The sequence below is a fragment of the Perca flavescens genome, chromosome 11 (genome assembly GCF_004354835.1).
Source record: "Perca flavescens isolate YP-PL-M2 chromosome 11, PFLA_1.0, whole genome shotgun sequence".
Classification (NCBI taxonomy): Eukaryota; Metazoa; Chordata; class Actinopteri; order Perciformes; family Percidae; genus Perca; species Perca flavescens.
Genome location: NC_041341.1, coordinates 33,266,066 through 33,290,599, shown reverse-complemented (window position 1 = coordinate 33,290,599; position 24,534 = coordinate 33,266,066). Strand labels below are relative to the sequence as shown.

At 41.6% G+C, this 24,534-nt stretch overlaps 2 protein-coding genes and 1 long non-coding RNA gene across 3 annotated transcripts in view; all 3 read left to right on the top strand.

Moving 5' to 3' along the window:
* hecw2a (HECT, C2 and WW domain containing E3 ubiquitin protein ligase 2a) overlaps positions 1-8,922 on the top strand; it is a 54,489-nt gene extending 45,567 nt beyond the window's left edge. The window contains exons 26-31 of the mRNA XM_028590484.1: positions 1,441-1,570; positions 2,350-2,496; positions 4,130-4,244; positions 5,513-5,598; positions 6,915-7,027; positions 8,351-8,922. Of these exons, the coding sequence (XP_028446285.1) occupies positions 1,441-1,570; positions 2,350-2,496; positions 4,130-4,244; positions 5,513-5,598; positions 6,915-7,027; positions 8,351-8,462 (703 nt within the window). The 3' untranslated portion in view covers positions 8,463-8,922. The remainder of the gene's footprint in view (positions 1-1,440; positions 1,571-2,349; positions 2,497-4,129; positions 4,245-5,512; positions 5,599-6,914; positions 7,028-8,350) is intronic.
* A 7-nt stretch (positions 8,923-8,929) lies between these two features.
* LOC114564166 (uncharacterized) lies at positions 8,930-11,436 on the top strand. The gene is made up of 2 exons (XR_003693729.1): positions 8,930-9,404; positions 9,753-11,436. It is a non-coding gene; the product is annotated as an uncharacterized LOC114564166 (long non-coding RNA).
* A 1,412-nt stretch (positions 11,437-12,848) lies between these two features.
* stk17b (serine/threonine kinase 17b (apoptosis-inducing)) lies at positions 12,849-21,600 on the top strand. Its single transcript, XM_028591794.1, has 7 exons — positions 12,849-13,452; positions 17,213-17,425; positions 18,372-18,510; positions 19,252-19,378; positions 19,860-19,908; positions 20,255-20,434; positions 21,028-21,600. Exons 1-7 carry the CDS (start codon positions 13,331-13,333, stop codon positions 21,260-21,262), a joined length of 1,065 nt encoding a protein of 354 aa, XP_028447595.1. The 5' UTR covers positions 12,849-13,330; the 3' UTR covers positions 21,263-21,600.
* Positions 21,601-24,534: the final 2,934 nt, after the last annotated feature.

Sequence of the window (24,534 nt, the reverse complement as noted above, 5' to 3'; positions counted from 1 at the left end):
AACAAAAAAATACTAGGATAGTGCTTTTATTATATACTTTATTGTGTTGAAAACCAAATAAAATGAAGGGTTGAAGGTACATTTAGGGCATACATTTGGAAAATGAAAGGTAAAAGTCAGACCAAGGTGTTCAAGATGTTCCCTTACAGCTTTTTTTTCTGATTGCTAAAGGACACTGGGCACAACTGAAGCCACATGTGCAAAACTGAACGGGCAACAGATTTTGATAATGAACAAATAAACACGTTACACACTGGACCTTTAAAGAAAAGATATAGATTTTAAAATATACCACTTTTACGTAAGGTAAACAAGAAGGAATGAAAATCAGCAGTTTGCTTCAATATAGTGTTTTGTCTCTAGTAATTTATGGAATTACTGGGAAAAAAACTAAAGGTGCATACGTAACAGTAACAAAGAATAGTGTGACTAATCCTGCCTCTCTCCAGCATCATGTTTTCTTCATCATATTGGATGTCTGCATCATCTCTAAATACAAATGAATGTTGTGTTTCCATTGCTTTCACCTCCGTTACTTTCTGAAAAATAGTAAGAACGCAGTTTTACTATAGTAAAGATATAGTGTTTTTCTTTTTTTATAGCTGTGTATATAACCTCAGACATCTTACCTTGACATGTTGGTATCTTTGCTCTTTTACCTGTTTCTCTCAAACAGTACAGGGTATAATTGTTTCATTCTTATTTGGTGTTTGTATACAAAAAAGGCTTTGTGAGCTTTCTCTGTATAAATACCATATATGTTCACTAACTAGTCTGAAACAAGACACCTGCTTAGGCTTTCAGCTAAAATTCCAATCAGCAGTGTTTGATAGGCACCAGACTGAAATCTATTGTTTCTTTCTTTTTTCTTTTTCTTAAGATTATTTTTGGGCATTTTTTTTGGGCCTGCTGCATCGAGGAGTAAACCTCTATATATGGGCGCCCGGCCCGCTCTACCAACTGAGCTATCCGGGCGCCCCAGAAATCCATTATTTTTTGAATGTGTGGTTTACACTTTTGACAGCAGTGTGTTAGCATTTGAACAAAGTGCTGTAGATCCACAGTGTTGTGCACGTTGTGGTTAAAGCCATGGGATAAGTGTGTAGAGTTTTGAAAACTGTGTTCAAGCAATGAAAAACAAGGAGTTTGGTCCACATGAACTGCTGCTGTGGCAGACTCTAGTCAGAGTTTTGCACATGTGGCTTCAGTTGTGCCCACTGTCATTTTAGCAATGGGAAAAAATTGCTAAAATGCTCCAGGGGTTTATCCTGAGACCTAATACATTTGAGCAAACATATTATCCTGCCATGCATCACGCTGTGTCTTGTATTTTACTATCTTTGAGGAACGCTGTCTTATGCTATTGTACATCAGCTAATTAACCTTTAACCTCCCTGCTTGCGATGGGCCGTGGTTTAAGCTCTGCCTGTGCTCGTGCAGCCCCTGTGACCTGAGCGACCTGGAGTTTCTGGACGAGGAGTTCCACCAGAGCCTGCAGTGGATGAAGGACAACGACATCGAAGACATGCTGGACCTCACCTTCACTGTCAATGAGGAGGTCTTTGGACAGGTGTGTGTGTGTGTGTGTGTGTGTGTGTGTGTGTGTGTGTGTGTGTGTGTGTGTGTGTGTGTGTGTGTGTGTGTGTGTGTGTGTGTGTGTGTGTGTGTGTGTGTGTGTGTGTGTGTGTGTGTGTGTGTGTGTGTGTGTGTGTGTGTGTGTGTGTGTGTGTGTGTGTGTGTGTGTGTGTGTGTGTGAGATTGGATAACATGACTCTTCCTGCATCTGTTCAGTGGTGGAAGAAGTATTCTTCAGCAAAAGTACTAATGCCACACTAAAATAACTCTGTTAACAGTAAAAGCCCTGCATTGAAAATGCTACTTAAGTAAAAATATGTAAGAATCATCAGGAAAATGTAAAAGTATTCAAAGTAAAAGTACTCAATACAGAGAAATCCTCACATTGTAGAAACTGGAAACGATCCAAACAGTTCTGTCAATCAACTAAGTGTTTAATGGTCTTATCCTTTCAGCTGAACATTGTATTTTATAAACTACATGTGTTTTGTGTGCAAAAATCTTCATGTGTAAAGTAACTAGTAACTAAAGCTGTCAGATGAATGTAGTGGAGTAAAAAGTACAGTATTTCTCTCTGACATGTAGCGGAGTAGAAGTAGAAAGTGGCATGAAAAGAAAAGACTCTAGTCAAGTACCTAAAGTATCTAAAATTTGTATCTAAGTACTTAGTTTTTACATTCCACCAAATGCATTTGTTCAATGTGTGACTGCAGCCTGGTAAAACTACATCTACTTTTGAGATTGACGTTTCCACGTGTGCATGTGCTTCTGCAGATTACAGAGAGGGAGCTGAAGCCAGGCGGGGCTGGTATCCCCGTGTCCGAGAAGAACAAAAAGGAGTACATCGAGCGTATGGTCAAGTGGCGTATAGAGCGAGGAGTGGCCCAGCAGACGGAGAGCCTGGTCCGAGGCTTCTATGAGGTACAGTACTTAATATCAGCGTTAGAGGTATTAATGAGGCTTTGAGCTTCACTTGAAAGGGCAATAAGTAAGATGTTCTTCTCTATAGCACACAATTGGCTAATACACTCTGTGACAGGATTGTTGATCAATACCAAAGACGCAGAGTGGTGACGTCATTGCATTGGTTCCTTAGAATCTGAGAATTGCTTCTTTTTTTTATCAGTGTAAACTCAAAAACCCCAGGAGCATCCTTCCACTCACACCCACCCTCTGACATCTGGGACTGATTCAGGGCTGGATGGGTATGCTTTGAGCAAGCTAACTGGTGTCACAATATGTTTTAACTAGAAGGCTAAAATCCAGCCTAACGAACAAATGACAAAGCAGCATCACAGTGAACTACATCTTGACATATTAGCTCTTCACCAGACATGTGTTCGATATTTGCTTGTGTTAGTTAGCTTACCTATCACCGTGGAAATATAGATTACCTATCACCATGGGAATGTACTGTAGCTTACTACGGATAGACCAATTATCAGCCCTGGCCGATTATCTGGCAGTTTTTTTGGCAGTTTGCCGATGATCTGTATCTGTGTTTTATTTGCCTGATAACCGATAGAGTTAATGAATTCTCTCCCTCTGCTTCGGTCTCACTCAGCACATTTTTGAGCGATTCCTAGCCCGACCTGTGTTATGCTTTTTGTGACTCCAGTGGGTAGAGCCTACACTACAGTAGATAGTTTCTATACTTTTGTAACAGAGAGAATGGATAGATTTTGTGCGCACCTCAGTTGGGATGTGAAGTGTGAGTGGTCTGTTCAAACTCTGGATAATGATAAACCTGTGTATTTCTCTACAATATAGATATAATATTTGTACAAGAAAGAACTTATTCCAGTTTAGAACTGTAAGAAGGTGGATGTTGACACATTCCTACAAGCTGTGGAAGCTCAGTATGACAAAGTAAACCAAGAGTAGACTGTAATCTGGATTGGTCCTCATATTCAGCTTTTTCTCGTGTGTTTTCTTCATAACTGGTACACACAGTTTACAGGCCTCGGTTTTCTAAACAAATCAAATCCAACATCTAGTGTAAACAAGCTGATGGAAACCTTTCCCACAATACAGTTTATCCTACCGCCATCTGTGTAGGGCTGCAAATACATTAGTTGTTTGGTCTATAAAATGTCAGAAAAGGGTGAAAAATGTGGATCAGTGTTCCTCAAAGCCCAAGACGATGTCCTCAGATGTCTTGATTTGTCCACAACTCATAGATATTCACTTTAATGTCACAGAGGAGAGAAGAAACCAGAAAATATTCACATTTAACAAGCTGAAATCAGAGAATTGTTACAATTTTTTCATAAAAGAATGACTCAAACCGATTAATCAATTATCGAAATAGTTTGCGCTTGATTTAAAAGTTGACGACTAATCGATTGATTTGAAATTCCTCAAACTATCTGATGTATGTGGGGAAGACTGTGATAAATAAATAGGCTGTACCATACAGTATGGATACAATTTGTTCATCTGTGTGTGTGTGTGTGTGTGTGTGTGTGTGTGTGTGTGTGTGTGTGTGTGTGTGTGTGTGTGTGTGTGTGTGTGTGTGTGAATGTGTGTGTGTGTGTGAATGTGTGTGTGTTAGGTGGTGGATGTGCGACTGGTGTCAGTGTTTGATGCCAGGGAGCTGGAGCTGGTGATTGCAGGCACTGCGGAGATCGACCTGGCCGACTGGAGAAACAACACCGAGTACAGAGGAGGTATGTAAAGCTGGAGGGAGGGCACACTGACAGCAAGGTGAGAAAACTTGCCAAGTCAGCGTTGGCTCATTTCCAAGTGACATATTTATCCAACGACTTGGAAGCTGCAACCACTAACCCTCTGTTTTGAGCAGTGGGGGGATTAGATATGTAGATGGCTTGCGTAAGGGCCTAGCGGTAAGTTATTGCTACAGTGGGTAAAAGTATGAGGAGCCAGAACCCAGAAATCTGACCTGGCCACTAGGAAGAAATGACAAAACCAACTTTACATTGGCTAAAACAGCTACACCCAATGTACACGCATAATAAGGTCCATCACAACTGTGATCCCCTGCCATTCCAGCTAATGTGCCAATTTCCACTGGATGCATGAGCATGTGTTACAACCGGCTCACAGGCCACAACAAAAAGAGAGGGAGATGCTCAGCAAACTTAGTATTAGCAAACTGCCATTTATTAAATAAAAGTGCAAACAGAAAGACGAGTTAGATAGATAGATAGATAGATAGATAGATAGATAGATAGATAGATAGATAGTAAGATAACTTACTACAACATATGTACAACATGTAGTCCTAAATGTAGCATAAGTGAATTTTTTATGTTTCTCATGACGATGTCTGATCAGTGACAAAGATGTCAAACATTTCGTATTATTTTTATGTTAATTTCACAAAGGGTTCAAACTAACTACCTGGATTTTAAAATTGAAATCAATTCATTTGAATCTGATTTCTGTTACTTAATCTTAAAAGGTCAATTATATATTACTTCCTGCCATCGTTGCTGTAATCATGTGTAACTGCTTACTATACAATAAATAGTGATTATTGGGTTTGAGAAATATTTTCATTACCTATTTATTAGTCTCTACTGTAAATTACTGTATAATGAGCACTTGCTATTTCATTATTGTAATACATATCGTGTACAGTACGAGCATGCGAGCGCCAGTGTCCGAACCCTTTATAAGAGATCACATTAAACGGCTTTTTGAGGGTCTGGCCAATACAGTTGAAAAGCGGCCAGCAGCAGGGAGACAAGAGAAGTCCAACGGCAATCGGCCATGACTCAGTGGGAGGCTCTTTTAATAGAGGAATCGACTGAGACGGACCAAACAGCTCCGGCCATTAAACATTAAACAGCAGAGCCCATTCAATGATCACACAGGGGAAATAGTGGAAGGAGGAGCAGAGGGAGGACCAGGTTACAGAGGCCTTATTTGTTATTCATCTGACTCATCATCGTCATCCTCAATCTCCCTTCAGGTTACCATGACAACCACATAGTGATTCGCTGGTTCTGGGCCGCTGTGGAGAGGTTCAACAATGAGCAGAGGCTGAGACTACTGCAGGTACAGCATGGGGGGGACCGCATGCACACAGGCTGCCCTCATGTGGAGGCTGGGTGCAGTGCAGGCGCCACACATCACAGACCAGGTTGTTCTCATGAACCATTCGTACATATAGCTCCGAAAAGTAAAGCACTGTAGTTTGCACGTATTCCACGTATGTATCGCTGTATGCACCGCTCAGGTCCGCGTAGGGAGGAGGTTGGGGAGGACGGGCGGGTCCTAAAACACAGGGCTGTCAAGCCCAGGGAGCAGAGTTTGCAAAACCCACTCAGCCAGGAAACGCGTGTTCGTGTCCCGGGAGTGTTTTAATCCAAACCACAATCTTATTGCTAATCTTAACTAGAGTCAACTTTAACTGTCGTCGCCGCATGACGCTCACTTTTTGTTGGCTAAACTCAATTAGTAACGGCCCCTGAAACAACCGGCACCTCACGGTGCTCTACAGCCGGCTCCCAGTCACCTTTTTGTTATCTAAATGTAACTGTAAAGACCGCTAGTCATGTGACTAGTTGTCACCAGCCCAATTTTGTAGGATATCATACAAATTGTTGTGCATATGTTTTCGTAGGATATGATACAAACTCGTAGCCTGACAAGCCAGACCCACATCAAGATGTTGGGTCTGGGAACTCACCATTGGCAGGGCTCAATCTGAGGGGCGGGATAAACGGTTGTCTTTCAAATTCCCTCTGCACTCATAGCCAACCAGAGCAACTCTAGTTGATAGATTAAACTTTTGCCGTGTCCGGTCGGCAAAACTCCTAACACATCTTCCTTTTTTAAGAATGACTTCAGTGCTGTTCTTTGTTCTTTTCTCAAAGAAAAGCTGAACTCCGAGTCTTCCAGAGTCGCGGCCAAAGCCGATTCCAAAGGCCGCTGTTCCCAGCAGCAGCAGCCATCTTCTTTGTTTTCAAGTAGCAGGGAATTCACGCCGAACCGTCGCAACTCTGCCGTCATTATGTTAAGCCCGCCCACCGACTCTATACACGATGTGATTGGCCTGACCAGAGTTTGGTTTTTCCAGCTCGCTGCCACTAGGGTGCGTCTAGATTTCTAGGCTAACAAACCTATTCACGAGAATGCGTTGCACAGATGTACTTTAGTGTATGATGGTGGTTTCACTTGTAGCTTGCTAATGTGTTTGAGGCTAGATTAAACAATTTCCATGCAAATGTTCTGTTTTCATTGAAGTTGGAAAATCCTCTGTTTAAAAGAGACTAGTTTGAATTCATATTGAATAGAACTCAAATGAGTCATTTACATCAGTAAATGAGTTTTTATACTTTGTGTGACTTTTGTGGCCTTCTTTTCTCTAGTTTGTTACAGGCACCTCCAGTATTCCCTACGAGGGATTCGCCTCTCTACGCGGCAGCAATGGACCCCGCAGATTCTGTGTGGAGAAGTGGGGGAAAATCACCTCCTTACCCAGGTACGATGCCTAATGGGATGACCATGCAGCCTTTAGGGACCGCACAGACATGATTAACTATGCAAAAGGTGGAGGGCCTGTATTTTTTCTTTTTTGCTGAAATGAGGTTTGACCTTTCTTTTTCTATTCTTACCCCACATTTATATTTTATATCGGGTTTCCCTTGCTATATTAAATTTGGATTATTACACAAGATTGAACAGTTATGAATGTGGCCTCAGTGTGCACAGTAGAGTATAAAGGTGTGTTTTGCATAATGCACAACTATCCTTTCTCTCACCCAGGGCTTTAGTATTTTTCCATTACAACCAACTAACTTGCACGGCAGCTGGATTCCCGGAATGGTAGGATCACAAGACCACGCGGAAGTCCATCTTGTCAGGCTTCAATTAATGCGTTTGCATTTGAGGAGTTATGGGCAGCTACGGGGGTGGTTAATGGTGCGTTCCAGTTGAACTGGGAAATTTTGGAAACTCAAACGGCCCCCCTGAAGTTGGATTTCCAACTCCGAAAGTGGGGAGAACCTCTTCAACCCCAACATCCCAATCCAACTTAAATACTCCAGGCATCAACAGTAGTTAAGCTGTATGAATATACTGCTTATAAGCTCTTCTGTCTAATGTTTGTACTACACACAGTACTGTCCATCTTTTATTTGTGGACATGTTGCTATGGTGTTTGAATGCGCAAAATACTGCACACTGCTTTGTTATCCACTAGTATTGATTTAAATATAAATGTGGGCTGAGGAAGGAAAATAAAAGGCCCATCCTCCCTTCAGCATACGAATTAATACAATACCTTACATAGATTTAGACCCCCCCTTCCCATTGCAATCATTTGTGTACAACAACAACAACAGAGCCCTGCTGGCATAAAGGTGCAGGGGATCCATTTAAACCAATTTTTCTTTTGAAAAATATATTATTTATTAAAAATATATTTTTTAATACATCCATCTGATAATAGTTTTGATGTGTGTCTCTCTCTCTCTCTTCCTTTCTCTCTCTCCCTCCCTCCTTTTCTCGGTCTCTTTCTCTCCATCTCTCTCCCTCATTTTCCCTTTCTCTCTCTCTCTCTCTCTCTGTAGCTTTGCTCACATCCAACACCTCCATTACCATCATCAGTCAAACTGAACACATAGTTAACCTTTAATCCTAATGGATTGTGTCAGTTTACCCACTGACGTGTGTGTGTGTGTGTGTGTGTGTGTGTGTGTGTGTGTGTGTGTGTGTGTGTGTGTGTGTGTGTGTGTGTGTGTGTGTGTGTGTGTGTGTGTGTGTGTGTGTGTGTGTCTCTGTCTCTGTCTCTGTCTTTCCATAGGGCTCACACTTGCTTTAACCGTCTGGACCTTCCACCGTACCCGTCCTTCTCCATGCTGTACGAGAAGCTGGTCACCGCCGTAGAAGAAACCAGCACGTTCGGTTTGGAGTAGCCTCAAAACGGCCAGGTTTAACTTGGGAGACAGAACCATCTGGAAATCCACCTTTCTCACTTAAGAGAGACATGGAAAATAATAACTAATATCCTCAAATGGCAACTAACACCCCCTCCCCACCCACCCCCTAACAACTCTGCTGTTTTTTTCGACTGGCTTTTCAGTCACTCAGTGCTCAGGCTTCGTTCCGATTCTCTGCCTTTCTGTCACATGTCTACTAGAGGTCAGTCGAGTAAACATCTTCTGGAAGAAAGGCGGAGAATCAGAGTACGGCTTGGAAAGCTGCACAGTACCATTTCTTGTTTTCATGGTTACCTTTGCTCATTGAGCCAAGTGTGTGCTTATTTCTTCAGTTATGGCCTTTGTGTACTGGCTTACTAGCATCTCCCCCTCCCAGTCCTCCTCCTCCAACCTGCACCTCAGAGACAGCTACTCAAAAACCACAAAGTCCCCCCCCCCTCCCTCTCTGGACCTCTAAACTGTGTCCTTTCTGCACTGGGGCTGCAACATTATGAACTATAATACATACACACACACACACACACACACCAATCACCTTTGCACAAAACACACACAAACATGACACATTTTGTTTTTATTGATGGTGCAAACCAGTGTTTCCCCCAAGATTTTTTTTTTATCAGCATGGAAAGATGTGAGATTTTAGACTTAGAAACTGGATGTTGGCTGGTCCTCCTTGTCTGTCTGAGAACAGGGGATACACTATACAGGGGATACACTATACACAAATGCATAATACAAGTTGTTCTAGGACTGAAAATACACTTGTTTTCACAGTTGTGTTTCCTGAAAAAGCTGGACAATGAATCACAACTCATCAGTGACACTTACGGACCCATCGTGATAATGATGGCAGGTTCTGGTCAGGACTGTTACCTTCAATATTGCGACATCAGAGCTCTTACATGAGCACGAAAGGTAAAGACATATCTGAGACATGCAGCCCTGTTTCTGCATACACTCAACAAGGTATCCAGTATCACACACACACACACACACACACACACACAATATTATAACATTAGCCTTGATGCTGTGGGTGCACTTTCTTACAGTGTAACAGATGCACTCACTCCACTAATACAGATAGATTTACAGACACACTTCAGTCAGATGGATGTGCAGGGTCCCTGTCTTCCAAACTGTTCCACACATTAATCATGGACAATAGATGCACTTTCTCACACAGGCCGATGACATCAGCTTATAAGTATGACCCACAAGGTCCTTTATCACTGATGTAATCCTCTTTCCATCCTATGAAAGTGATGAATGTACCAAATAAGTGACTGAATGTATGGACCTCAAGCAACTCTGTTCGTGGGCCCTGAAGAAGATTCCAGGGAAACACAAAGTGGAGAGTTGGAGGTGGAGGGAAATCAAACGTGACACGGTAGCTTGAGGAACGAGGACGCGCTTCATTCGATGTTGGCACCGGATTAGGCCTTGTAAACTGAAAGACACTGGCCTGGTGTCACCCAGATACCTGGTCAGGGAGCAGTGTTGGGATCTCTTTAGTGCCTCTTGGGTTCCCCTGACCATAAAGTGAAATTTCATAAGGGAAGTGATTTTATTTCCTTGTAAAAAAGATAGCGGTTTAAATTCCCCAGACAGATATCAACACAAGGGGGCAGTAAGGTGTGCTGTCATTACTCTGGCACCTTCAAAGCAAAGAGCCAGGGATTTCCTCCTTTGTGAATGACCTGACCAGGTGTGATGAAGATGATGTTGTCAGGAACAAGCAGCAGCCTTTAGTGCTGTATGGATATTATACTTTAGAACGTTTGGCATACAAGTCCATGCCAGGCAATAGTTCTGTCTATAAAGCATGTGATAAAACATTTCTCTAACTCTTAAGCGCACGACCCAAACCCTGAGGACCCTTTCACTCAGTCTCTCACACACTTTCTTACATGCACACGAAAATACACACATACTCGTTTTCTATGGGGTGCATGCACGATTACACCTACTGTACAGAGTCCTGTTGGAGCTACACCACAGGGGCTGGAATAGTGCTAGTGAGCCCCACATGTGACGGCGAGATGTGGAGGCAGACTTTCATATCCCAGCCCCCCCTCTCCCAGTCCAATACTGCATGCGGGATCCTCCCGGTCAGCTCTGTGAGCTGTGCTGGAGCAGAAACCCCCCTAGATGGCGTTGTGTTATAGCTCGATATTGCATGCTGAAATAGTGCAACACACTGTCCTTACTAGCTTTTTTTGCATGAGGATATTGCTATCCATTCAGAAAAAGGTGTGAGGGAGACAATTAGGTTGTGTGACTTTGGTTGTGGTGCTCACTTGAGGCATGCAGCCTTATGCTTACCTGGCACTGTCATACCTTGAGTGTTAAGCTCATGGGAACACTCTGGGAATGGACAATGTGCAAATGCAATAGTTTGTTTTCTCTATGACAGTGTAATGAAGAGTATCTCGGCAGCATGTTTCAAAAAAATGTTACTTTCACATGTGCGTGTCTGCCTATCTTAGTAATAGGTCGATGGTTATGGTTCATTGCTCATGAATCAATAGGGCTGTTTTGATTTTGTGAAACGTGAGAGCACATGTGCGTGTACCATGTGTGTGGTCCTGTTTGTCTCTTTGTATATAAATGTATATGTATGTCTGTCCTGTTGTGTGTGTATAAATATATATTTTGCACCGAATGTACCAAAGGTTTGGGGCTTGCAAAGTCAACCATTAGGCCTGCTCTCTATTTCTGTCTAACAAACACATCCCACTTCTGGCTTCTGCCAAATCCTTACAGAGCATCACCTCATGTTTGCTTGAGGGGCAGATTTGTGGCATGGGCAACAACGCGTCACGTTAGGATATACAGTACAGTACAGTTTTAACGTTTTCCATAATGAGGCTTTTCTGCTGCAGAAGATTGGTAAGATTGAGTGCTTGCTTCACATCCAAATAAAGACAGGCTCCGGTTTTCAGAATTCCACTCTATGCAAAGCTCCTGTATGTGTGTCTCCATTTCACCCCAATGATTGTAATAAAAGAGAACAAATGGCAAATTTTGATTAATGATACATGATGATTATTTATCTTTTACAAGAGTTTTGTACCAATTGAACAAGTACAATAACTAAATGTATTATCTTTATAGTACAAACTTGATCTGTTAGGAAATTAGAAAAACACTTCATCATCAGGTAACCACTACCTCTCCTTGATTGAATAATCCTCTCCTAAACCCAAAGTTGTCCAGACAGATATGTCCTTAAAAGGAATAGAAAAGTAAAATAAGGGCAATTAAATAAATTAAAATCTTAAAGACAATATGAAGAAAAGTATATTTTAAAAATATAAAATAAAACTATCCCTATACATTCTTCATACATGTGTAACTGCATGGAGCCAGTGCCCTGCAGATAATTTGCCAGATGCTATTGAATTTACACATTAGACAAATGTATGTGGAAACTCACGTCAGAAAAGACAAAAATAAAAACTAATGGTAAGCTAAAATCAAAACATACTAAGTATGTTTGACTTTCTACATAGAATATGAGCTTTTTTGACAATCTCATAATTTAGACTTTTGATCTCACACATTTGAGGCAGTATATCTCATATTTTGGACGTGCTATCTCAAAATTATGACTTGTTTTTGTTTTGACACATTTTTAGATAGTAGCGTATGTTAAAATGATGAGAAACTAACACTATGTAAAAAGTAAAATATAAGTCTTAAGTGTCGTGTGAGATTAAAAGTAAAACTTTGAATAATAAGTCAAACTTTTATTTAGTTTGTCATATTTATTACTTAGATGGTCAACGATTCTATGTAGCGCCATTTTTTTTTTTTTTTTTTTATTATACAATATTTCAGAATACAAATCTTATGGCCAACATTTCTCACATTGATACAATTTGAAACAGTGCAATATAAACGAAAGTGAAGAAGATACAATGAAAGCCATAACAAAAAAAAAGAATAAATAAATCAAAAAAAGGAAAAGAAATACAATGAAAATATGAATTGTTTAATTTCAGTCTGCGGTCGGATTAAATGAAAGGTCTGATAAACACTCATAAAGATCGTATCACTCAATGTGCGTTTCCATGGATGTTGACGGCATGACCCGCCCTACTCTGCTTCTGATTGGCTTGGATTGGTTAGGTTTAAGCCTTTTATATATGTCAATGGTTTAAGCAGAGCCATGTCTTTCTCTATCACTCTGGGTTTAAGCATTAAGGAGTTTGGTTTGGTCAGGGCAAAGCCGGTCACCAGTGTAAACCAATCAGAGGCAGAGTAGGGCGGGACATGCCTTTGACATCCTAGGAAAAGAAATATCAAAGATCCTCTGACATCGTTTTTTTTCATTGCTTTTTTCAAACACAACAATAATGCGCATGCGCCAAGCCGTGACGTGTCGCGAAAGTGTCAAACAGAAGGATGTAAAAATGATTGAAAACACTCGAGATAAACTTACTAAGATATTTAGTAGTCGCCCACAGCGGCAGTTTGGATAACTTAACCCCTGGAGTCAGCCGTAGCTGTAAATGTGATAGACTAACCACTCCTCTTCAGTTGAACTGAGGAAATAGGTTTAACTCACTTTTGGACCCGCGACATTGACCGTCGAGCTAACTTAGTTAGCGACAGTCGAGCTAACCGGACTCGGTGAAGTAGCCAAACTAAACAGTAGCTAGCATGGTACCGTTAACCGGCTTATTTAACATTGCCATGTAGTTAATGTGAAACTGGCAGTGTAAACGTTAAAATAGCCACTTTGGTTAGTTTGGTCGTTCGTCTCTCATTTAGCTTTCAGCGCGGTGACGTTAACGTATCCAGCTGGCAAGCAGGACTGACCTACGGAGAGAAAGATGTCTCGGAGGCGGCTGGACAGTCGCAGCGGGCTCGCAGCTGGTCTGCTCGGCGAAATTCTGACCCCAATCAGCACGGAGCCGATGGAAAGTGTGTATGAAATCACTGGAGAGCTTGGAAGGTGAGTCCAACTTTATATGACTGTTGTCCCGGGACTATCAGGGTCCCTGAGGGAGGTTCGGAGGGTCTCCTCCGGGCAGAATGTTAAAAGTTGTTCCGTTATGCACTAGTATGCTAGGCTGTCATAGGTATATCAATTGTACAATTTGCATTTGAAATGGATCTGGATTGTTAATAGGAAGTCCAATTGGTATAGACATAATCATTGCAGTACAACATTCTGACAAGCTCATAACCACAGTATAGCTATATAGACCACAGTTTACAATTGTATAACATAAACTTTGGAAACTATTGACTGACACTGCTTAGGAAAGCCTTATCAATGCAACAGCAAGGAGAGCCTGAGCCTGTCATACATTTCCATTTTCATTCAACTCAGTGAAGTATTCTAATGTTGATGACTATTTATAATCGATACTTGTGCTAGTACCATAAAATTTATGATTACATTGTTAGAAATGAGAAAAAATAGAAAATCGTATGTATCATAATTTGTTTTGCGCCGACTTTTAAAATCAGTTCTTTTCCCCAGAATGGATACTTTTTATTTGTTTACCAATGATTCACCTAAATATTTTGTGTTTATACGGTACCGAAAATGCAGAAAATCCACGTTTTATACTTCTTTACAAATGAAATCAATGTCAGACACTGACTGACTGACATGTGAACTTCATTCTTTTTAGAAAACAATCCGTTTTTAGAAATGTCTCATGATATACTGTCTCGAGAAGTGTATTATTCGACTTTTGTTTTTGTTCAAGAAGAAAAAGAAAATCCCAATACTCAATACTATCGAATCGAAATACCTCTAGACTCGCAATAAATGAAAATTGCAATACAAATCGGTACCCACGTATCGTGAAATAATCCAATCGGGACATATCGTCCTGGCCCTGGTTTCTGTATTCTAGAAATCGAGTATTGAGACTAAACTGTGTCACTAAACTAAGTTATACTGTCCATACAGATTGAAGACAACTTTAAACATGAGAATAAACACGCAATAACTGCCACTTATCACATATGGACAACAGAAGCATTTTATCTGACCAATTATAATAATATATTCAAGTCTGCATTGTCTGTAATTTCTGTATTTTCATACATGAATAGCACAGATCAAGTAATTGAAACTTTAACTGCATTTGGACTTTGGACTGTGCGCCTTAACCACTGTAAATACACAAGCCTAGCAGTGCCAGAGATGACCTGACTGATGGTGCTACAGTAGACCTTTGTCATGTGTTTGGCACTGTGTGTGAGCCATGGCAACAGCTGAGGGTGGATGATTGTGCCCTAAGATCTCTGAGGTGTGTTTAAAGTGATGTGTCATGCAAGCATGTACTGTATAATTCTGATTTCAAAACAGCGGGGGGGAACGTGCACATGTGGAAACCAGACGTTAGAAAGAAGAAATGGTACAGGCCACTTCTGTTCACTTATGTGTGTGCAATTTGTCAAACCAGGAAGTTCTGAGGTGCAATATTTTTTTTAAGAACATAAGGGCAATTCTAGTTCTGCTTTTGTCCTTTTAAGGAATGTTTATTCTCAGCTTCGGTACAGCAAAGTCTTTAATTAATAAACAGTGACATTTAACAGTGGAACAATTCCGTTTCACCGCGTTTACGTATTTCTTTGTCAGGTTGAAACTTTCATTGTCAATCTGTCAAGATTTCTTTTTGGAATTGGTTGTGCATTAATCAGTATTTTCTCTATTCCCATTGTATGTTGTGTAATGTGAGAAGGGTAAAAGACAATGACAGAAATAATTATAAAACCCAGTCTGCAGCTTTGTTTTAGCGCATTGTTTTGGTTTTACAGCCCGCAAGCGCGTTCTTCTCAACCCGTGTAGGCAGCCTATGGTACACAGCTGAGTTAAAGCCCTGATAAAAATCTGTTACCTGCGCAGCATCAACTGTCAAAGTTAGTGACTAGCAGGTTAGAATAGCATCCAGCAAGCTATAGAGTTAATCAATGTTTGGTGTAGACCACATGGTGGCTGTGTATCTATTAGGGCTGCACAATATATATATTTTTTATCGTCATCGCAACATACACATCGGGAAAGGCTGCGACACATCACCGATGACACTTTATTATAATGTAATTTAGTAGTGCCTTTTATATTCAATTCAATGTTCAGTTTGTTCAATACAAGAATGTTGAAAATGATTTCTTTTCATTTGTTTTAAATTCAACAAGCAATTTTTGTATTAAAGCAGAATACTGAAAGCCGCAGAAATGCAGAACTGAGTACACCACAAGCCAAAATGAGAAATTCAATGTACGACCAACTGTATGTACATGAAGATGAGTTTACCTTTTCATGAGGAGTGCAAGTTAGGCTATATATTGTACAATAGCAACAAGTTTAGTCAGGAGAAAATACCCCTGATGACATCATCGGTGCGTAGAGTCCCAGGACTTTACTGAAGTGTAATACTGAACGTCTTTTATAACCGTATACTACTACTGTATCATTAAAAGTCAAGGATAATGACAAATGGCCATCACATGTCTTAAATTGCTCATTTAGTGTGATAAGAGTCCAACATTTCTTCAGCTTAGTTCATAAATGGTTGCCAGATACTACAGGAAAGCAGGGCTTTATAACATGGCATGGAGTATCACTGCTGTACTATCAACTTTGAAAATGTTGTGTATGAAATGCTAAAACTGCATGAAAACATGATTTGTAAAAGGAGAAATAGCATAGTTTAGCGCTATTGTTCTGTCAAAGTCCTTGTGGGTCTGAGACCTTCAGTCACTGCCCTTGGGTTTGTGTATTGCAGTTATTTTTGGATTGAAATAGCTTTTCCATGGCCATGGGGAGAAGTGGTTCCACTAATGGCATAAAATAGTGTATCCGCTAAATGCCAAATGTTTGTTTAGTTAGAGGAAGGAAAGTCTACTTTTCTCTCCAATGAATATTATTATTATTATGTTTCATGAATACCAAATAAGCACGGCATGTTTTGGATGATTCGGTATTGTTGGATTGTTGCTTTTCAGGTTGCTCGGACGTGATGAATGCTTTCCCCTCCCATCTAGAAGCAGATAGACACTTGTATCTTCCCAGTCTTGAGTAACGTCAACAATTGCCCCAGTGATCAAGACATGGAATTAGATAACACACAGGTGTTATCTAATGCCAATAGCACCATTGTCCCAATGCTGCAATCATTTACAACTAGCCATATGTCATTAAGCCTGAGAATATATCCAGTATATATTCATTAATATCATGTATGGTTTTCTTTTAAAAGGGTTGTGGAAACATGTCGTGGTGTAAGTTACCATTCTAAAGAGATACAATTCAGTAAATGCTGAACATCATTTTCACCAAACTGCCTTTAGCTTTCCTCATTACCATCCACTGTAATGTGAGGGACATCAGCTGGACAAGTTGGCCTGTGATTTCCCACCCTTAACATGTATTGTGATCCATATTGAAATGGGACTTTTTCTTAAATTTCATATCACTTAACCTGATGTGTAAGACATTAGAAATCAAAGCCCTGTAACTTCACTAATTGAAGAATGTTCGAACGATCTTTTAATGGATGAAATGAATTCCATCTGAACTAGTTTTTTATGGGAGACTTTCTAGTTATCTCATGTGAGGGGTCAAAGCACAGAGTGTGTCGTTTGCCGTGCAGATTGCAAAGCCCTCCGAGGCAAACTTGTGATTTGTGATATTGGGCTATATTAAAATGAATATGACCTAAACCGTATGCCGACTTTCTGCTTCCTAGGGGGAAGTTTGCGGTGGTCAAGCGCTGTGTGGAGAAGGCCACGGGGAAAGTGTTTGCTGCCAAGTTCCTACGGAAGAGGAGGCGAGGCCGTGACAGCCGGGCCGAAGTCATCCACGAGATGGCCGTCCTGGAGGCGGCCCGTAACAACGCCCGAGTGGTCAACCTGCACGCGGCTTACGAGACCGATCACGACATCGTCCTACTGCTGGAATAGTGAGTTCCCAACAGCACCAGTGGCATATTCTTTTACCTTTTTTCCCATTTAATAATGGTGGCACATCATATTTAGCAATCTCTGAACCTGTCTTAACACTAGGCTAAATTATTCTTCCACAAACAAGTAAAAACATGCTCATTCTCCCTAACAGGTTTGTCAGGATAGCTAAATTACCGTTCAGCTCAGAGCTGAAACTCCTGAATGAACACGGTCTTAGGTATCACGTTCTTCTGACCTCTTGACCTTTCACGTTCAATCGTGTTTTCAAATGAACCGTCCTTCCCTGCCTGATATCCATCTTGTTTCTGTGTACCATCAAAACAGAAACTAGATGTCAGGCCTGCATTAGAAAGAAGAATACACAGGGGTTGTCTTGAGTGAATCGCTATGATTATCCAACCACACCTCTATTACGTGTTGTTGGTGTTGTTGTTGGAGACATGTTAATCCCTTCCCCGAGAGCAAGGACACCACTTAGTTGATCTAAGACTGTCTGGACAGCTCCTAAAGGGCTAAGGAAAATAACAAATTAGGAACCTGAATAACTTGAAATGTTGTAAAATCAGGCTTTGGCTGACACTCTTACTTGCAGTGCTTTACAGTGAGTGAGCAGGATTGAGTTTTTTTTATTTATTTATTTATTTTTTTGCTGATTACCATTTTTGCCAGGACATGTAGGATCAAACCAGTGGCCCTCTGGCGATGGGTTGGCCACTGAAACCACGAGGCCACCCTGCAATCCACGACTACAGTATATTTCCGTTCCTCTTGTTGAAAGTGCATCACATACAAAACTGCATTTAAATGTCATAAAGGCCGCCTGGTATTTTAATCTTCCTTGGACATTCCAGTAGATGAGCGGTTGATGCAGTGTGTGTGTGTGTGCCTGTGTATTAACTGTGTATTAACTGTGTATTAACTGTGTGTTTTCTCTGTGCCCAGTGCGGCCGGTGGAGAGATATTTGACCACTGCGTGTCTGAGGAGCTGCTGCCAGAGGCCCAGATCACTCGTCTGATCAGGCAAACACTGGAGGGAGTCCACCATCTCCACCAGAGCAGCCTGGTGCACTTAGACCTCAAGGTCCGTACAAGCACGCACACACACATGCATGAGTGTAGCTGGAGTCGAGGGAATCTATTTTTACACGTTCACTCGCTTCACCGCAAACTACCCACTTAAGTGCTTGGCTGTGTGTTCCCTTTTAATTTTTTTGAAGTTGTGGACTCAAAACCCCAATTTCCCATTTTCATGACACAGTCAAGCCCAGGAGTAGGATTCTAGTTGGTAACCGAACCCTTTGGCCAGGGTAAAGTGGGAAAGCTCAACAGCACAGTGTAAAAACACACACATTTTAAGATTTTTACACTCCTGCAGCATTAACAAAAGGCTGTGAAATGAGGGCTTTGTTACCGGGCGTCCCCAGAATGTTACATTCCACTGTGTGGTATTTCAACAAACAGTAGATGCTGATCGGCTTTCAAAAACACCAAATAAACGTGTGTGTTTTGGTGTACACAAAAGGAGCTCATGCTGTGCTGTACTGTATGTACAGTAACTTCTCTTGTAGAGAATGTTGCAATAGTTTAACTACAGCAATGTTTAAACAGTGTCAGGTGGTCAGGGTGTTTTTCAGCACACAAATCATCATTTTACAGGAAGGTAAACACCTCTCCCTTGGAGGGCAAAGATAATAATTATTATTATTACTGACTAAGTATTCAAAGAGAACCTGACTCGTGTTGTGTAATAAGTTTTTGAAGTAGGTACTTCTGCTCTCGGCACGATGTTCAGCCCGTGTTTCCGCTTTTGCTTCTCTCTCAGCCCCAGAATATTCTCCTGACCAGCCTGTGTCCTCCAGGAGACATCAAGATCGTGGACTTTGGCCTGGCACGCAGACTGGGCGCGGTCGGAGAGCTCCGAGAGATTCTTGGCACGCCTGAATATGTGGGTAAGGTGGTGTTCATGAAACGCGCTTTGATTACTCCAAAACATCCAACGTTGAGACGCCGTCACCAGCATACCCACATTCAGTCCGGAAACATCCTCCAACCGCTCTTGTGTAATGCTAATAGAAATGCCTTTGTGGGTCATTTATGGTTATTGAGAAATCCTTAGCGTTAGGCTGTTATTATTATTATTATTATTATTATTATTATTATTATTATTAGCATGATCTCACTACACTTATGGATATCAATGCAACCCTGCTGTCCCACACTTCCCATGTTTTGTACCTTCTCCCTGAAACAGATAAGTGGATGACTCAACACAACAATAACCGAGCCCCAAACAGAAATGCAAAACGTCAGCAGTGGTGAAATTTAGCAGCGGTGCGGTGTGAAAGGCTACAGCAGGAAATTACATGAAGGCATTCTTGCAATATCGAATGACAACAGACTTTTTTTTCTCTCATGTCTCTCTTCACTCAGCTCCTGAGATCCTGAATTATGAGCCAATCACGACAGCCACTGACCTATGGTGAGTCCGATCTGGCGAAACTGGCAGCGACGGTAAAATGTGTCGCTTGGACGTGGTCACTTCTATCATCTCTACTCTAAACTAAATCCTTTGTAAATGAAAATGAAGGGGATCCGTTGCGATGCCACAGACCACAAAGTAGCTCCTGCTAAAGCTAATAGCTGTTTACAGTTTGGCTAATCATTTAAATGGTCCCCTTTGTTCTGACTTTTGTAGTGGTCAAAATTATGGAAATAGGATTTAGTTTTCACAGAATGATCGACTAAATAAGCTCAGCCCACTCGGCTCCTGTACATGTTGTGACTGTTCTCGTGTGTGTGTGTGTGTGTGTGTGTGTGTTCTTCAGGAGCGTGGGTGTTATAGCCTACATGCTGGTGACGGGCGAGTCTCCGTTTGTCGGGGACGACAAGCAGGAGACGTATCTGAACGTGTCCCAGGTCAACGTGGACTACAGCAGGGAGGCCTTCTCCAGGGTGTCTGAGCTGGCTGTGGACTTCATCCGCAAGCTGCTGGTCAAGACCCCCGAGTGAGTAGACACACCCCCGACTCCATTCAGCCCAGAACAGAAGCGCGCTCAAGTGATTATTTTTATTTCCAAACAATAGCACGGAGCCGGTCCAAAGGAGTTTCCACGAGACGGCACCAACAGTCATATTAAGTTATTCCCTTTCTTATCAGATTTTAGGGCGTAATCTATATACTAGTAAGTCTGCTCACCTTGGGCTCTAGGAACATTTCCTGCTGTTTTATAGACTGAATAATTCATGGAATAGTCGCCAAAATAACCTGCATGTGAATTAGAGTTGGAATCTTTTTGAAATATGGACTAGTGCAATATAGAAATCCTTCCCTACAGACTAGAGGAAACATCAAAAATCACACTATAATCATTTTCATTTGTTTTTTATTTTAATAATTTTCAATGAAAATGAGAATGATACCAAAAGGATCATTCCCTCCAATATGAAATGATACGAATCATATCGCAACCGCAGTATCAGCCAAAATAATCGCAATTAAGATATGTTCCTCATATGGTGCGGCCCTACTGCTAATCATGAATGCTAGTGTTTGTTAGCGGCGGAGTGGGAGTGTTTTAACGCTGTGCTCGGCCCACAGGGACCGGCCCAGCGCTGCAGAGTGCATGAGCCACCCCTGGCTGTGGCAGCTGTGCCTCAGCCCCGACCACGCCACCGCCACCCGCACCTTCCGCGACAGGAGCTGCGGCACCAAGTGGGCAGCCCCCCCCGAGGACCCCGAAGACAAGGAGAACTTCCTGGACTCGCCCCACTCTCACGCAAAAAGGTTTCGCTTCGACGAGGAGAGGCCCACTGCTGGAGACGGTGACTTTTGAAAACGTTTAAAAAAATAAAATAAAAAAATAAAAAACACGGGAGGAGTTTAAGGGCAGGGGATGCTCACTCCTTCCTGTGAGCTTTTAAATTCTTTTAAGCCTCCAGAAAACCAGCAGTCCGCTGTCACCACTCAAAAGTACTTAGGTTGTGTTTATATTTCACTAATTTTTCAAAATTCCAAGATCGACCTTCCAGACCAAAGATAACCAGCTAAAATTTAGAGATCTTTCTGTGATCCAGCGCTGTTAAGAAGTGTGGAAATTGTACAGTATGTCTTAATGAATGCAGTGTGTTTAACCTGAAGTGTTCAATACCTTTCATCCACTCTGTGTTTGGGGGGGGGGCGGGCATCGTTGATCCTGTACTGAAGAGGGCTAGTGTGGAGTATTTCTGGGGAAATCTATGCAATGCTTCTCTTGTACATTTTAAATCTATTTTCCTAAAACCTTAAAGAAGTTTAGCAGCGCTCTGCCTTAAGCTCGGAAGTTAAGTGTTCTTGTGCTTCAGCGGAAACGTGTGAGTGTGAGAATCGAGATAAGAGGAAGTGTGATAAATGTCCTCATTTGCATGCAGAAGAGACCGAGGGACAGCTGGACAGCCGCGTCACGGTGCGTGGGTACATGTCATTCAGTCACCATTTCATGGAAATTTCCTAAAACATGGCTGCTGCCTATGCCTCAGCTCTATCTCTTATCTACCTGCAACATGGCTGGATTTCACATCCAAGCTGCACGTGGACATGAAGACACCCAGCAGAGAGGCTGAAAGCCTAAAACATTCCTTATATGTGTGTCTCCATGTCTGCAATAGCACCAGGGTTTCTATTCAGCTCAGGATTTTATATATAGATAAAACTAATTTTATTAATTCCAACCTTAGTGTAGTCCCCTTCCAAACAATTCAACATCTCCCACATTTCTTATGAATTTTTTCAATGCCAACATGAGCAACAAATCACAGTATTTTCCGGCGTTCTTGTATCCCCTTCATAGAAACTTAAAACTGTCCACCGGCTGAAAAAAAAGAAGAAAAAACACAACCCAAGTTGACTCATGCAGTCGTTCACATGCCACACCTACGCTTACTCAAATGATTTCCTCACCGAGCTGAAAGTTCCTCTTCTGTTGGCCGGAACAAAGAGAGAAACACAACTTTAGCACTTACTATCAGCCCGCGTGTTGAACCGCTAGGCAAAAAAAGGGGGGAGCTGTTGATGAAAGTGTCTGTGTGCTTGTTCCTGAGAGGTGGCCTCTCCAAAGCCATTCACTGTCCTTTCTCTAAACGCTCCTCCAGTCCTGTTGGCTCAGGGTGCCCAAACTATAAAATATATATATATATATATATATATATATATATATATATATATATATATATACTGTGTTCTCATCTCAGGGCATGCTGCTCACTCTCTGCTCACTTTGTATTGTATTCCTAATGTTATTCTTAAAGGCCTATTATTATTATTATTATTATTATTATTTATGTGCTGGACTTATACTTTATATTTTTATGTAAATAATTTGCTCATGTGTCTTATTATAAGGAAGTGTTGATGACGGTGGGAGAGGATGATTCCGGTGTTATTTAAACCAGCTGGTGTGGTTCTAGTGTAAGGACTATGAAATGGGAAGGTCTGACTGCAGCGGATCGGGAAGATGAAAGCAAAGAGCAGTTTATGGATGGTACCGGGAAGTAGAGCCAGAGAGGAGTCCGATGGTTTGGGGTCAGGAGGGAGACGATGAAATACTACTCCGCAAAATGTGGAGTCGGAAATCTGTCAGTCTCGAAAGAAGCGTTTAAAGGAAAATGTCGAACTAGTCCTTTTTTAAGTTGAGCGTTAAGATATGTAGGCGTCAAAGGCTTTTTGGGTGATGAGAAAGTAGAAATGATGATTTTTTGTTTTTTTGTGTGGTTTTGAAAAAGAAACGGATGTTTGTCCCGAGAAGCGAGCCACTGTATAATGTGAAATATAGAGGTGCTATTGATTCACAGGATCTGCCATCTTTTGTTCGCTTGAACGAGTAAAACAAAACAAGTTTCTGAGGTGCCAAACCCGAAAATAAGACCACATTGTGTTGTTTGTTTGTTGTTGTCACCAGCTGGTACAATGGCCTTTGTGTGGGAGATGGGCGTCTCCAGCCACGGCCATGCTGTCATACTTAGAAAAACTGGAACACCACGCTGGAAACGCTTTTCATCTCAACGAGTGATTTCATCTCACCGAGTTAGCACATTCTACTTGAGCTTGTTGTAAGATGTTTTTTTTTTCTTCTTCTAAACAGCAGGAAAGTATAGCCAGAGAAGTCCCAGCATCTCTTTTGCTACTGTATAAGGAAATAAGCTTGAATCTCAAGAGTAAAGTACGTTCCAGTCAGTCTACTCTGCTTTTTCTAATACCTCTCCAAACAGGTGGCGGTGTCTTGAAATAATCTCGATTCAGGCTGAGATGATGCGACTTGGCTCAGTTGTACAGAAACGAGTAAAGCTTTCCTGTTGCGTCTCTCAAAAGGCAATTTTAGGACTTGACGAGCAGCGTGATCTTGAGAGCACATTGGACTGGTTTTGCAGTGCAGTGATGTCAGGGATCTCACTTTGCAGGATGACGGAACGCTCAAATGGGTCGGACAGAGTGGCTCCTGTTAGCTGGCATTGTCTGTCCGCCACTCGAACAGGACTTGTGCTGTGGTGTTGATTTCGTTATTTTCATCAGCTAGTCACTCATAGCCTTGTGTGTGCGTATTGTCTGAGCGGAGCTCAGCTGGCAGTCAGGCCGTCATCCTCACAAGGTGGAGCACCACTGATGTCACCCAACATTCCTGTTAGTTCTGTGTGAGCACAGCGAGACTGAAGGATACTGTAGGTTACAGTCAAACCAGCCACGAGCAAATAAATGTTCCAGAGATGTATGTTTATATTGCATTTTATATTGTTATTTTTTTGTTTTGTTTTTTTAATGTATGAGCATTCTGATTGCAGCTGAAATGACAAAAAAAGACATAATCCTTATCTTATTCTGATCAACTGCAGGCTAATATGTAGGCATCATAAAGCAAACTGAAAAAGCTCATTAAAGGTTGTAGAAAATATGCGTCTGAGTGTTGCATGTCTTTATTTGTTGCCTTGACTCGATCCAGTGTAGGTCAGCATCTTTTGCTGCCACCTGCTGATTCAAGAGCGCTCTGTTGTACAAACTAATGTCTCTGTTGCATTCTCTCATTGCCTAAACAGCATGGTGACAACGTATACCAATTAGCAGGCAGATGGATTTTAA